Source organism: Zea mays, chromosome 1, assembly GCF_902167145.1.
Source record: "Zea mays cultivar B73 chromosome 1, Zm-B73-REFERENCE-NAM-5.0, whole genome shotgun sequence".
Classification (NCBI taxonomy): domain Eukaryota; kingdom Viridiplantae; phylum Streptophyta; class Magnoliopsida; order Poales; family Poaceae; genus Zea; species Zea mays.
The window spans coordinates 217,939,980-217,955,938 of record NC_050096.1 but is presented as its reverse complement, the minus strand read 5'-3'; the positions used below and the strand labels follow the sequence as shown (position 1 = coordinate 217,955,938).

The following is a 15,959-nucleotide window of genomic DNA, read 5'->3' as shown; positions in this document are numbered from 1 at the left end:
ATGTCAAGTCCGGCTCCAGGACAACGTCTGTTACTTCAATGGTTCGATTTGGAACCCAAAGACATTTCTTTAGTTGAGACACGTGGAACACATTATGTATAGCAGACAAGGTTTCGGGTAGTCGAAGTCGATATGCCACTGGTCCACACTGTTCAAGCATAGGGAATGGACCAATGTACCAAGGTGCAAGCTTCCCTTTAACCCCGAAACGTGATACGCCTTTCATTGGTGAGACTTTCAAGTAAACAAAATCTCCCATGAGAAAGTATAAGGGTTGTCGTCGCTTGTCTGCATAACTTTTCTGACGAGCTTGAGCTTTCTTCAAATTATGAATTATTCGCTGAACTTTTTCTTCAATTTCCTTTACCATATCTGGCCTGAAGAAACTTCTTTCCCCTGGTTCAGACCAATTCAGTGGAGTACGACATCGTCGTCCATATAAAGCTTCGAAGGGTGCCATCTTAATGCTTTCTTGATAGCTATTATTATATGAGAACTCCGCTAATGGTAAACAATCATCCCATTTCTGTGGAAACTCCAGAACACATGCCCGCAGCATATCTTCAAGTATTTGATTGACCCTCTCAGTATTTGATTGACCCTCTCAGAAAACATAAAGAAGACGGGACGAATTTATTACACTCAAGTGGCCACCACACCGGACGGTGAACCAGTAATGATGGGTACGTTCCTTGTGGCCAATCATCCCGCAATTATTCTCTTTGATTCTGGTGCTTCGCATACATTCATCAGCAAGAAATTTGTGGAGCAACATTGCATTACATACCATGAATCAAGGGAAGGGTTTAAAATTCATTCACCCGGGGGACAAATATTTACTAAGGAAGTGGCTTTCCAAGTGCCCGTAACATTGGCCGGACGGGACTTTCCTACTAATATGATTGTTCTTAAAGGCCAAGACATAGATGTGATTTTGGGCATGAATTGGTTGGCCCAACATAAAACAACCCTCAACACTGATCAGAGAACCATCAGGTTGAGTCATAACCAAGAGGAAATTCTTTTGTCTATCCCCATTCCGACTAAAGCTACTGGCAGAATTTATGAAGCCATTATACCAGAGATCAAGGATATTCCGATAGTATGTGAGTTCCCAGATGTCTTTCCAGAAGATTTGCTTGGATTAGCACCTAAAAGAGATGTAGAGTTTGTAATTGAGTTAAAGCCCGGTACGGCTCCCATTTCTAGAAGATCGTACCGGATGCCTCCAAATGAGCTGGCAGAACTGAAGATTCAATTACAAGATCTACTAGAGAAAGGATTCATCCGGCCAAGCTCGTCACCATGGGGTTGTCCTGCCATATTCGTCAAGAAGAAGGATCAAACATTACGGATGTGCGTGGATTATCGACCCCTGAATGAGGTCACTATCAAGAACAAGTACCCTCTTCCACGGATTGATATTCTATTTGATCAACTGACTGGAGCAAGGGTATTCTCTAAAATTGATCTCAGATCGGGCTATCATCAGATCCGTATTTGGCCCGAGGATATACCAAAGACCGCATTTACCACGCGGTATGGATTATTTGAATACTTGGTAATGCCTTTCGGACTGACAAATGCTCCTGCCTACTTCACTTATTTGATGAACTCGGTATTTATGCCTGAGTTGGACAAGTTTGTGGTGGTCTTCATAGATGATATTTTGATATATTCAAAAAATGAAGAGGAGCATGCTCAACATTTATGGATCGTATTGACGCGCCTAAGGGAACATTAATTATATGCTAAGTTCAGTAAGTCCGCGTTTTGGCTAGAAGAAATTCAATTTCTGGGACATGTGTTATCTGCCAGGGGGATTGCGATAGATCCCAGCAAGGTCAAGGATATTTTGGAGTGGAAACCCCCCAACCACTGTTCATCAAGTTCGAAGTTTCCTTGGACTAGCTGGCTATTACCGTCGATTTATACCGGATTTTTCTAAGCTTGTGAAGCCAATCACAAGTCTATTGAAGAATGAGACTAAATTCAATTGGTCTTCAAAGTGTAATGAAGATTTTGAGCATTTGAAGATATTATTAACCACTGCTCCGGTATTGGCTCAACCGGACATTAATAATCCCTTTGATGTGTATTGTGATGCATCAGGCAGTGGTCTCGGCTGTGTATTAATGCAAGAGGGCCGAGTAATCGTGTATGCTTCAAGGCAGTTGCGCCGGCATGAGGAGCATTATCCCACTCATGATCTAGAGCTAGCTGCAGTAGTTCATGCCCTGAAGATCTGGCGTCATTATCTACTGGGAAATGTCTGTCATGTTTATACAGACCACAAAAGTTTGAAATACATCTTTACCTAGTCCGAGCTCAATATGAGACAAAGGAGATGGCTTGAGCTAATCAAGGATTATGAACTGGAGATCCATTATCACCCAGGAAAAGCAAATGTAGTGGCAGATGCACTCAGTCGTAAGGCCTCCTTCCATTGTTTAACTATGAGGACTTCTGACATTACATTGTGCCAGGAGATGGAAAATCTGAACTTGGGAATGATTCAGCAAGGAACTTCAAATCACTTGAACCTAGAGTCAGTCATCCTACAAAGGATAATTGATGCACAAAAGAATGATGAGGGTATGAAACATGTACGTGAGAAGATAAGGGCTGGAAAGGCCAATTGTTTCAGAGAAGACGACCAAGGTGTGGTATGGTTCAACAACCGCATAGTTGTGCCGAAAAATGAAGAGGTCCGCCAGCAAATTCTGGATGAAGCACATCTTAGTCGCTATTCTATTCATCCCGGAAGCACTAAGATGTATCAAGATCTGAAACAACATTATTGGTGGACGAAGATGAAGATTGAAATTGCACGCTATGTGGCTAGATATGACACTTGTAAGTGTGTCAAAGCCATACACATGAAGGCTGCTGGGTCATTACAATCTCTACTAATACCAACATGGAAATGGGAAGATATTATTATGGACTTTGTTGTGGGATTGTCCAGAACCACGAAAGGGTATGATTCTATCTGGGTTATAATTGATCGGCTTACGAAAATTGCTCATTTTCTGCCAGTCAAGACAGATCACCCAGTTACTGTCTATGCCAAATTGTACATTGCTCGTATTCTTAGTCTGCATGGTGTTCCAAAGACTATAGTGTCGGACCATGGACCTCAATTTGTAGCCAAGTTTTGGGAGGCACTTCACAACTCCCTGTGAACTAAGTTGCTCCATAGTTCGGCCTATCATCCTCAAACCAGTGGGCAGACTGAGAGGGTAAATCAGATACTCGAAGATATGCTGCAGGCATGTGTTCTGAAATTCCCACAGAAATGGGATGAATGTTTACCATTAGCGGAGTTCTCATATAATAATAGCTATCAAGACAGCATTAAGATGGCACCCTTTGAAGCTTTATATGGACGACGATGTCGTACTCCGCTAAATTGGTCTGAACCCGGTGAAAGGTACTTCTTCAGGCCTGATATGGTGAAAGAAACCGAAGAAAAAGTTCAAAGGATAATTCATAATTTGAAGAAAGCTCAAGCTCGTCAGAAAAGTTATGCAGACAAGCGACGACAACCCTTATACTTTCTCATGGGAGATTATGTTTACTTGAAAGTCTCACCAATGAAAGGCGTATCGCGTTTCGGGGTTAAAGGGAAGCTTGCACCTTGGTACATTGGTCCATTCCCTATACTTGAACAGTGTGGACCAGTGGCATATCGACTTCGACTACCCGAAACCTTGTCTGCTGTACATAATGTGTTCCACGTGTCTCAACTAAAGAAATGTCTTCGGGTTCCAGATCGAACCATTGAAGTAACAGATGTTGTCCTGGAGCCAGACTTGACATATTCTGAGCACCCTATTCGAGTCTTGGATCAAAAGGACAGGGTTACCCGAAGAAAAACTCTCAAGTTTTACAAGATACAGTGGAACCAACATTCTGAAGACGAGGCTACTTGGGAAACTCGAGACTTCTTAGATAAAAATTTCCTAGGCTTTTTAGCCTCTTGTGATTTGTAAAGTGTACAACATTGTTGTAATAAAGGAGTGAGCCCCAAACCACCCCTACCTTGTACCAAAACTCAGGAAATAAAAATGTGAAGCATTTCTTTTTCCACTACTTACCCTAGGACTTTTAATCTCGGGACGAGATTCCTTTATGGGGGGAAGGATGTAACACCCCTGGTGTTACTGTTACTAAAACTTGAGCATAACATCATAAGCATTGGCATTGCATATGTTTGACACACCTAGAGTGCATTCACTAGGCAAAAATTTCAAGCAAGTTGTATTGTTATGACATTTTGCAAATAAGACCCTAGTATAGGGTACTTAACCTTAAATAAGGATCTGAGGGGTAAAACAAGAGCCAAATAGAGAAAACCCTAAAGATTAAGTGAAATAATCATAAAAAGTTACCAAGGATGGACCTACATTACATTTACACCCCTGAGATACTAGAAACCCTAATTGAAACCCTAGAAAACCCTAAATCCAAACCCTAGGGGCCTATGTGCAAAAATAGTGCACTTGTGGACTAAAGTGCAAAAACCATGTTAAATAAGCATGCTAAGTCATTTGGTTCACAAATATGTGAATTTGTAAGCTAAACCTTGGATTTTGGACCTATTTGCAAAAGGGACCCCATTTGGGTTCTATGCTTAGTCTGAAAACAGTGTTATAAGCTCAACTTTGGAGCTTTATAACTTTCAAAATAGTGAGAATTCACCTTAGGGCATCACATCAACCTTGTAGCTCTATGAAAGGAGAACAACTTTGCTTAAGAGTGTAAGCATAGTTATTGAGAAGAAATTAGAGAAAATCACACTCAAAGTCGGGCTATCAGGCCATTGGGGTCTGAAATTCAGGTTAACAGTGGTACTGGGACATCTTTGGAGCTCTACAGATCAAGAACTTCAAGGAATTTGCCCCAAGTCAATAGAGGTTTGGGCTTGGTACCATAGAAAATTTGGAGAAAATGGGACCTGAACTTGCTCTGTCAGGTCGTCTGATGGTAGCTTCCATGGTACAATAACCTCAAATAGATCAGTCGCGCGCTCAGCTCACCGCCGATGAGCTCCGCCGCGATTCGTGCCGCCGGCGTCTCGATTCGTGTTCGGATCGATCAGATAACCGTCGGAGTTACGCCGCCGTGGATAAGTCCGGCCAGTAAACAAGTCCGGCCGCCGTACCTAGCTCGTCGCAGTGAAATCTGATAAGCACGCCGATGACCGCCGCCTCTCGGCCTCGTGCCGTGTGTCTATACCTTTCCACCGCATCGCCGTAACCTGCTCTCACTCTCCGTTGATCACCGGAGTATCTGCCACGACGTGGGACACGAATTCGTAGCGCCAGTACTCGTTCTCCTCTCCGGCCGCCAGCACTGATCGGCCAAATTGAGCGCCGCTGTTTACGCCCTCTATAAATTGAAGGCCGGGTCAGCTGCGCTATGTCATCACAAAACCAAAGCACCTGCTTCCACGCTCAATCGTTCGCTAGAGCTCACGTATTTTGGTTTTTCCCCAAACCGAGTTCTGCCACCGCGAAGAACACCTCGTCGCGGTCAGCCACTCCTAGGTTTGTTCACGCCCTCTGTTATCTTGTTTCAGTATTATTGTACTCCCCTGATGCTCTTCAACCACTCCAATTAAACTGAGCCCCCATTAATCGCTAGGAACGCGTTCAACCCTCTACTCCGCTCGCGGTCGTCGTGGCCAGAGTCAACCAGATAGCCATTTCTGAAATTAAGTTAGGGGAAATGCTCGGGAAGGGTTCAATTTAGTGTCAGCCACTCGGGAGCACCGGTCTTGGCCCCCTCTGGCCAGTCCAGCTCACTGGAGCTCTGCTCCCCACGCGGTACGCCGTCGAGGACTTCATCGTGTAAAGGAATAGAACGTGGGGGTTCTTCTTGCAAACCGTCAGTGACTCAGAGTAACAGTAGAGGAATCTACTTCGGGTTTGCCAGAACGCTGAGGGCTTTTTCACAAAGCTGCCAGCGCGGGCGCGCTTCCGCCCATTGTTGGGCCGCCTGGGCCTGATTTGACCCAACACTATGTCATCTTTTCTCTTTTCTTTTTCTGTCCAACTTTAGAAATTGATAGAAAATGATAGAAAAATCCAAAAATGTCAAACCAATTTTCCTAGATTCCTTATTTTCCATAGTATTTAATAAAAATAGTTTTATGATTTTTAGAACAAATAAAGAATTTTGGAGCATTTAAAATAGCCTAAACATTGATTCTGGATTTTTAGAAAATGGATAATAATTCCAAAAATGTCCAAACTTTTTATTTGAATTCTAAGCATTATTTAGAAGCCTTAGGTAGAATTTGGTTTGATTTGGACCTTGTTTGATGATTAGAACCCAAAACCCCCACCCCTTGCTCTTTAAACTTCACTGTTGACTCCGGAAACCCTAAGTTCTCGAAGTTCCGTGAAGGAAAATTGTATTCAAGACTTTAGATAATAAATTCTTATTATCTTTGCACTCTCATGAGCATTACATGGCATTCATTCTTATATATATATGGTTATATCTAGAAAACGAAGAAGAGGTTGAGGTAGAAGAGGAAAAGACTTCACCACCACCACCTGCAGAACATCGGGCAGGGAATTGTTTTTACTTTGACATCTGTGGATCCGAGCCTGACTCACCTATAAACGAAGGGAAGCCCCAGTGCATTTGCCATCTCCTTGACTCTTTTAAAATCTTTCTCACTTGCTTGATGCATTAGGTAATAGGAGTTGATTGATAAAACAATCCCTGCATTACCTTCCTTGAATTTGATTACCTTCCTTTGAATCCCTGTTTTATAAAAAGGTTTTACTATGCTTAGTCTTGCTTTAGCAAAGAAAAAGATTTTGTTTTTACAAACGATGATGTGGCAAAGTGGAAGGGATGTTTTTGAAAATAAAATGTGATGGTGGATCCATCATGGCCATGATAGGTTCAACATCGGAAAAGATGTACCTCTGCCAGGTACCAAACTTTGGGTTTGAAATAATTAAGCTGAGACCGGGCGGGTGACTTGCACGAGAATTGAGTCTCGGTGTAGTGTCTCCGTCTGAGTCGATTAAGGACCATGTCGATGTAGGCCTGCTGACCGAGGACCCTTTAACTGGTCACATGCCTCGTCATGGGTAAGCTTTGCCTCGGGCAGACTAAGGCCAGAATAAGATACCATGCAATGGGAGTGGAGAGATGGCGAGAGTAGCATGTACCCTCCGTGGCAAGAGGCTGGACGGTGGTGTATCTGTGCTCTCGGTTGGCGTGAACCTGATCTGGTCTTAAGAAACCCGGTGGCGGGTTGACATATGCAAGGGTTAAGTGCTACATATGTCGTGTGATCGGAGATCCTCAGCTGAGTATAATCGATTCGGATTGCCATACCTCCGTGGTTATGGAGACTTGGTCACTGACTTATACGTAGAACTCCAGTAAAGATAAAGGGTGTTAAGAAATTGGCTAGTGCAGGTCAAGTGATTGAAATAGGGTAGAAAGAACTCTAGGGATAAGTAATCTTACTTAACCTGACAATTAAAATTTGGCTTTTAAGGATCCACTTTAGTAAGCATTTCTGCAAACAGAGTCTTTGATTATTAAGCAACCTTACCTTGACTCCCTGATAACCAGCATGCCCTTGAGAGTCTTTTCCTTAGTCGGGTAAGTCTTGCTGAGTAATTCCATACTCAGGGTTTTATTCCCTATTGTTTTTAGGTGAAGAAGCGACAAACTTTTGTTGTTTCTGTTCCAAGGTGGTCCCAAAGGAAGAAAACCAAGAATAGAACTGCGGGAGGAAGGGTTCCTCCATAAGAGTTTTTGTTTGATACTTATCAGGAGGGGGTTTTGCCTCCCTTGGCTTGTAATAATAATACTCTGCACTCAATTAATTATATCCTGGTCTGTAATATATAACTTTGTCTTACTTTTAAATAAAGGTAAGTTTATGTAATTGCTTCCGCATTTTCGTTTCTCCGATGATCTGTAATGTCTGCGTGACGGGTGAAACGCTCTTGGGAAAGGTAAGAAAAGCAGATACCGAACTTGTCAAGTGATTCAGGGACACCTACAGGGTTGTCTGAGGTCCGTTGGACAAGGACAACTGTAGATGGGCCTAATGACTTGGGAGGTTCCGTCATAGTGAGTCGGCAAGGTTTCACTATGTAGCCTTTACAAAGACTTCCCTGGTACATAGTTACTCATTAGATTTTGCCAGTCGTACAAACGCAGTACACCTCACCAAGGTGGGTGACTAACAAAACCAAATCGAATGAACCTCTGCACCCCCCTTGGTAGAGCGAGCACTACGCCCCAGCCCCCATTGATGGCCCTCCAACAAAGCCAACTACACCCCCAGGTTCATCTAATTATTTAGCTAAGGGCGTCCCATTCCACCCGCATGGTTGCACTGTTATCCCGTGTGGTCACTCAATGAACAGGTCCTTACGGAGAGGTACTAAGGAAAATGGTCTGAGTCCCCTAAAATATCACAAGATCATCATCGGGATAATATCATCATATCATAAATATTCACATCATGTTTATTGATTAAGTTAAAGCAATAGCATAAGCTAGCCATAATAACCCAAAAGGTAAACAAGGATAAGGTAAATAAAGACTAGTCAATCCTTAGGTTTCCATAAAGTAACGCGGGAGGGCGAATTATAGAGTAAGTAGGACATAATAGGTCAGAGGACACTTGCCTTCACTAGGTTATTGCACAGGAAGATCTTCGGCAAGACACTCAGGAACCACGGGCTGCTCGTCGTCTAAATAAAGCAATTATACATTGAATACATTTGGAAAATGACAAATGAGCAGCACACCAATCATGTACAAACAAGTGAACACATCCCAAAAGAATAGTATACACTCAAGAGAGAGTTTGTGAACTAACGACATTTAGTAGTTGGTTATTGTTTAAGTGTTGTCTATCTCCATGATTACATAATCTAATTCTACTTATTTTAATGAGACATAAAACTTAAACTAGAGATAAGTCCGTACATCACATATTATTAATCTCACAAGATTAAACATCTATTTACCACTAGGGTTTTCTTTTTTACTTATCTTATTAAATAAATAAATTATTACATAAACTAACATATAGTCTAGGCATAAAATTAGAATACATAGACAGTGAATGATCATAATTTATTTGGACAGAGAATAATCATATGAACATTTTGCAATTTGAATCACTCAGTTTGGAGTTCATATGCAAAATATATAAAATAAACAAGTTTTGAAGTTTAAAATACAAAATTAGGCCTAAATCTGTGATTAAACAAAAGTCTAGGGTTCAATCTACGAGATTACAGGGGCCTACGCGCGAAAACTAGGGACGATGGGTTGATTTCAAACAAACCGAGGTCTCTTTAACAAATTTACCACACGAAGGGGTATCGGGCTCTCTCGGCCATCGGATCTCAGATCAACGGACGAGAACAGATCCGTGGGTGAGCGTGCAGACGCGGGCGCGCATTGACCAGCGGGCCAGGACGGTCCGCGACGGAGGGGGGGGGGAAGCGGACTGACCGGTCAGGCCTAGTGCCAAGGGCATAGGGGGTGATAGATGGGTCCATGCGCAGGGTGCGCGTGCGCGAAGCGGTATCCCGAGATATAGGCCATGCGATCGAGATGAGACGGTTGAGATCATCGCTGGAGGGGGGGTTGCGGCTACGGGCGCCGTCGCTCCTGCTCCTCGGCGGTGAAGTCGCTGGAGCTGGGGTGGGTGTGAGCTACAGGGGTTCCGAGGTCACCGAGGTTGGCCAAGATCGGCGAGAAGAACCCGACGAACTCACTAGTGGGGTTCTGGCCACGAGACCGAGGCCAGAGATGGGAGAACGGCGGAGGGAGAGCTCCGGGGCGGGTCGGGGGTAACTCCGACGAGGAATTCCGGCTGCGGGGGAGTGGCTATCGGGTGTGATAGGGCTCGGTCTAGCTCCGGCGAGGATACGAGAGTGCCATGGGTCAACACCGGGGTATGGGACAGGGCTGAGTTGGCTAGACACCGCGCGGGGCGCGACGAGCAAGCGCGACCAAACTCCGGCGAGGCCAAATTGGCTAAGGTCAGGTGCGAATAAGGAAAACCAAGCACGGGAACGGGTTTCTCACCTTGGGACGGAGCTCGGGGTGGCATGGCATGGCTTTCGACGGGCTGGATGGCCGACACGGCGGGCACGGAACTTCGGCGAGCACGAGCGGCGAGAGCAGAACACGAGAGAGGGTGAACTTGCGCAAAATGAGGCAGGGGAGAAAGAGCGGGTGTGGGTGGTGCTCAAAAGGGAGCTGGGGGTGTGTGGGCAGGTGAAGTGGTCGTGGTCCATACACCTCTGGATATGGAAAAATTAATTCAAAAATGATTTTTAATACAAAATTAATTCCAAAATCTTAGAAAAAACATAACTAATCTTTTTAGCTCTGATTCGATCCGTTCCAATTGCATTAGATTCATAATAATATTGTCCAAACAGTATAGTACTAATTTACATCATATTCCCCACTTTTATAATTGGATAATAATTTAACCTATGTTTAAATAGATTAATCATTTTAATTAAAAAAACTAAGTATGGTATTTTAACTTGGTTTTGATTCAATAGTAACTTAGATTATGGTGGGACTATTTATTTCTAATAAATATCTCCCCATAGGAATAACATTAATTGACAAAGAATATGTATATTACCAGTATTTAGCCTCACAAAACTTGGGAAAATCATATCTTCATAACTCCGAATTTAGTGGTTCTTGAGCCCACGATCTCGTAGCATCACGTAGAATATTATTATACAGTATGTTCTTATATTTGGTGTAATGTTAATTTTGCGTATACCATGTTTGTTTGTATTGTTACGATTAGCAGCGAGGTCACGAGAATCTGAAGATCATCCTGGTACCTGGAATCTCGAGTCTCAGGCAAGTTGTGCCCTTTATCACTTTTCTTTACCCAATAATGTTTCTCTTAATCACTTTGACATGCTCAGGTTAATTTGACGGGACCTAATAGGTTTCCCTAGACTTGTTTATCCCACACCTTGTTTACCACTAAACTTTTGGGTAGTTTTGCTATTGCTCTACCTGATTTTGGGATTAATATTACATTATGACCATGTTCCAGTTATACTATTGTTTTAATTATTGTTCATGACAAGATCATTGTGATAATTGGAATATGGAGCTTAACTTGAGATATCCGTGCCACTACAAGGGTGGAATGGGACGCCCTTGGCTGACTAATTAGGAGAGCTAGTGGAGGACTACCTTACCCAAAAGGGGCAAGGGCAGTAGGGGAGTTGTCGGTATAGGGAGGTTCTCGGGTCGATCATGCTGTGATGGCTTTTCGGATGAGGGATTCCTATCTTGCGCTCCATAGAAACTGTAGCGGGTTTTCTGAAGCTAGTGGAACTTTGTAAAGGCCTCGTAGTTGATCCCTAGCCATTCACCTCAGAAGTGTCTAAGGGTCCAGCTAACCCTAGCTGACGGGATACACGACTTGTAGGTAAAGGGCGCAACCTCTGCAGAGTGTAAAACTGGTATGTCAGCCGTGCTCACGAGTCACGGTCATGAACAGCTCAGGACTCTCGCATGATTAATTTATGGAACTAAACTTAATCTATCATATGTATTGCATCGCGGGTGTTATTATTAATTTTGATCTCTTACTTAATTGGGTTAGTATCTACTTATACTTAGTAACTGCTAATAAAATTTTGACTAACTTTAAAAGCAATGCTCAGCTTTAACCATATCCTTTTGTAAGCCTTATACTTCACATGAGCTCCCACCTTTGGTGACTTCATGCACATTATTCTCCACAACATGTTGAGTAATCAATGTATGTGAGCTCACCCTTATTGTACTCACATCCCCCAGGTCAAGGACAGGTACCACAGGATGAGGTGCGTGAAGGATACTGTGATGAGTACGTGAGTGGTCTAGACCGTCGTCTCCCAATCAACTATGGTTGCTGGATCGATGTCTTCGTATGATGTAAATATTTATTTTGTATAGAACTCCTATTATATAGTAAAGATGTGACATTTGTTTTTGTATCATGAGTCATCATACGTGTAAGACTTGATCATAGCACACTTAGTAATTATTTCGTGCCTAGTTTTTGGACCCTAAAATCCGGTGTGACAAATTTCTATAAACGCGACGTTCGTTTTGTATTTATAGTACCTCGCCATAGAATCGTTTTGCATGCATTCACTGTCTACTGTTTTGTTATTATTAATTTGACATTAAATTCTAATCTTTGTTTGGAAACACGGGCTTCATCAAATTCTATATATTTTCTCAGGGAAAAAAACTACTTGATCAAGGTCCTAACTGACCCATAGCGACTGTTTAAAACGTACAAGTATACGATCGATGAATAATAACGGTCGTAGTTCCATCATTCTCTCTCTCGATTACAACCGCGCTCAAACACAAATTATTCGAGAGAAACATGTCCAGTCCAGATGCAACTAGATTATGCCTGGACGGCTGGGCCAGGCCCACTCAGCCACATTGCTTCGTCGGATGGAATGAAGCCCGAGGCCCAGCCATCCCCTCCTCCTTCCCAGGCCGCTCGCAGAGTCGCAGTCGCACACGGAGAGACGTGGCAACAAAGAGGTCGACGAACGAGACAGAGAGCCGTTCCTCTCACCGCGCCGACCCCGACCAGCTCGCGAGCCTGGGGAAAGAAAAACGTGTCCAAAAACAACGGCGTTCCCCTGCGTGCGTTCCACCGTTACACGGCGCCTCCACGTCGCGTCGCGGGATATTCCCGAATCCCGTCGGCTCCTCGCCTGCCGCCGTGCCGCGGGCGCGCCTCACCTACTCCCCGGTCCAAACACCCGGCGCACCAGGGCCGCCACTCGCACAGCCGCAACTTCCCAAAAACAATCTAGGCGCTCGCGTCCGTACCCCCATAGACCGGGTCCACGCGCGCACGGGCGGGCGGGAATCCCCCTCCGTTGTTTCCTAGGCCGCACCGCAGTCGCCCTCGCCGCCTCCGTCTCCGTCGGTTCGTCGGGCGCAATAGAAAAACTACCGAACGCGCCGCCGCTCCTGCCCCGTATCTATACCACCGAAGGCGAGGAAGGGGGGCCAAGGACGAGCGCTTTTTCGTGCCCGCTGGCCATTGCCGCTGCTCACGAGCCTCCCGCCCCGCGCTGCCCTGCCCTCTGCGGCTCTGCCCCAACGAGCCCCAGGAGAGCCAGGTAAAGGAGCCGTCAAAAGCCCCCGCCGAGGAGAGCACGCAAGGGTAAGCCCACCTACCAACGAAGCCCCATCTCTTCGCCTTGCCCTTCTCCTTCGATTAGATTGGATCCCGGCCGCCGTCGCTGCAGGTGGGATCTGCTTTTTTTTTTCTTCTTCCTCTTCGCCGCTCCTTCCCTCGGGCCGTGTGTAGATCTGCACGTTCCCTGGCTTCTGCTCGGTTTCATGCCTTCATTCATCTCCGTCGAATTCCCAGTAGATACTACGTTCCATACTCTGTACGGTTATCGGATTATGCAGGCAATTTGATCTAGCTGGGTAGGTCGATAGGTTAGTTATGGCAAATAGGAATGTTGGCCTCATTTTCTCAAGAGTTGGCAAGTCAGGCAATAGACCTACGCCTGCTCTGAGTTCTGTCCATATATACTCCATGAATGAACTCAGCAATTCTGTTGAACGATTCGCGTTGTTATATACTGCGTGCCAGACCGACTCACGAACATTTTTTTCATATATTAATGCACTGTTACTCAAGGTCGTGATGGATCTGATATTCCGACTCCCAGTATTCGTGCGTGTCCCTAGTTAATCTATTGATGCTTGGAAGAAAGCTCTTTTTAACTCCTGTTCTATATCGATCACCTGGTGGTGATACATGTTTCATTCTTGGTTATTACTGCTTCTAAATCCGATTCTTTAAGCTACCGCTCTGTCTATAATCTGTTACCTCACCTGAGTATCGTACCTGATGGTTTTTTTTTTTTGGCTGCAGTCAGACATGGCGTCAACCGTTACCTTCAGCCTAATTAGCACCCAAGCTGGGTTGATCCATAAGCCAAGGAACCTTGGAGCCACAAGCTACGCTGGCTTAAAGGTGCCGAGCTTTGGCTCTGAATCATCATTCTTGGGTAGGAACGCATCCCTTCGGGCGGCTGTTACTACAAGGATTGTGCCCAAGGCAAAGTCTGGATCTCAGATATCGCCACATGCATCTTACAAGGTGGCGCTGCTCGGTGCTGCTGGTGGCATCGGTCAACCCTTGGGCCTATTGATTAAGATGTCTCCCCTGGTGTCCGAGCTGCATCTGTATGATATTGCTAATGTCAAGGGAGTCGCTGCAGATCTCAGCCACTGCAACACGCCCGCTCAGGTACTTGACTTCACTGGGCCCTCAGAGTTAGCCAGCTGCTTGAAAGGCGTGGATGTTGTTGTCATCCCTGCCGGGGTCCCAAGGAAGCCGGGCATGACTCGTGATGACCTTTTTAACATCAACGCGAGCATCGTCAAGTCACTTGTTGAGGCTGTCGCGGACAATTGCCCCGAGGCGTTCATCCATATCATCAGCAACCCGGTGAATTCCACCGTGCCAATCGCAGCAGAGGTTTTGAAGCAGAAGGGCGTCTACAATCTCAAGAAGCTTTTTGGGGTTACCACCCTGGATGTTGTCAGGGCTAACACATTTGTGGCGCAGAAGAAGAACCTTAAGCTCATCGATGTTGATGTCCCAGTTGTTGGTGGCCATGCTGGGATCACAATTCTGCCGTTGCTATCAAAGACCAGGCCGTCCGTCACCTTCACAGATGAGGAAGCTGAGGAGCTGACAAAGAGGATACAGAATGCCGGGACAGAGGTGGTGGAGGCAAAGGCTGGTGCTGGGTCTGCTACCCTGTCCATGGCCTACGCTGCTGCCAGATTCGTCGAGTCGTCTCTCCGCGCCCTGGCCGGTGACCCCGATGTTTACGAGTGCACATTTATCCAGTCCGAGGCAACCGATCTGCCATTCTTCGCAACAAGAGTCAAGCTCGGCAAGAGTGGTGTCGAATCCATCGTTTCTGCCGACCTCGAGGGAGTGACCGAGTGCGAGGCCAAGGCGCTTGACGCGCTTAAGGCCGAGTTGAAGGGAAGCATTGAGAAGGGTGTCGCCTTCGCCAGCAAACAGCAGGAGGCTGCTGCATCTGTTTGAAGTGAAGCAAGTGAATTGGATGTCCACAAGAGAATAAAGGGACAATGGTCTTGAATGGCTTTTAAGTTTTGCAGCCTAGAGTTTTTTGTTTTGTTTTGGTGTCAACGTGTAGGAGGAAGACGCAGAGATGGTTGCTGTTGCTGTTAGTTTCTAATTACTACGCGGGGACTGGACATCCATGCCCCCCCAAGTTATCGCATGTTTCTAAACCAGGCCCTGCTTAACACCACATATCTATTTTTTTTCTACTCTTGTATTGTGGTTCTGTTTGTAGCTTGTTCGAGTTTACGAACTACAAAGAAGCTAATAAAAACACTTGTATTGAAAGTGATGTGCTCCACCTCCAGGTTTGCATTGTCGTATTTTGCTACTTTTCAACAGAAAAGCCCTGGCTTCATTGGCTACAGAAGTTAACCTTTTCTTTTCATATGTAATTGTCTCATTGGTTGACTATACCTAGTAGAATTTGTTGTCTAAGACCTTGATGGCGACGATCGGGAACAGGGATGGCTGGAAGGTAGCATATGTTTCGGTGGATTCGGAGTTCAAGTACTATAAAAGCTATAAAAAATTGGTTCTGCTGTCCTGTTCTCTGATTGGGAGTTTCTACCTGGCTCTTACTGTTATGTTTTTTTCTGCCTGGAAGGCAGTCAAGGCGTGCATTTGTTACGCTTCAGTATATTGTCTTCTAGCTTGTTGCTTGTACGCCAGATCTGAAAAATTACATCGTCTTCTAGCTTGGGCGGCAAATCTGAAAATGGAATGCGCTGCCCGTGCACGCTTTGGTTTCGTATCCGCGGCCTGA

The 15,959-nt window shown here is 45.0% G+C and overlaps 1 protein-coding gene across 2 annotated transcripts; it reads left to right on the top strand.

Annotated features, from left to right (window-relative positions):
- Positions 1–12,847: 12,847 nt before the first annotated feature.
- Positions 12,848–15,494, top strand: LOC100193743 (Malate dehydrogenase). 2 transcript variants are annotated; one of them, NM_001138830.1, is made up of 2 exons: positions 12,848–13,237; positions 13,964–15,478. In NM_001138830.1, exon 2 carries the CDS (start codon positions 13,970–13,972, stop codon positions 15,152–15,154), a length of 1,185 nt encoding a protein of 394 aa, NP_001132302.1. In that variant the 5' UTR covers positions 12,848–13,237; positions 13,964–13,969; the 3' UTR covers positions 15,155–15,478. The 2 variants fall into 2 exon arrangements, with proteins under 2 accessions (NP_001132302.1, XP_008655293.1); XM_008657071.4 differs by having other exon boundaries at positions 12,857–13,322; positions 13,964–15,494.
- The last annotated feature ends 465 nt before the right edge of the window (positions 15,495–15,959 follow it).

Coding starts and splice junctions, on each gene's coding strand:
- LOC100193743 (XM_008657071.4), top strand. CDS start 13,970: ATGGCGTCAACCGTTACCTTCAGCCTAATTAGCACCCAAGCTGGGTTG.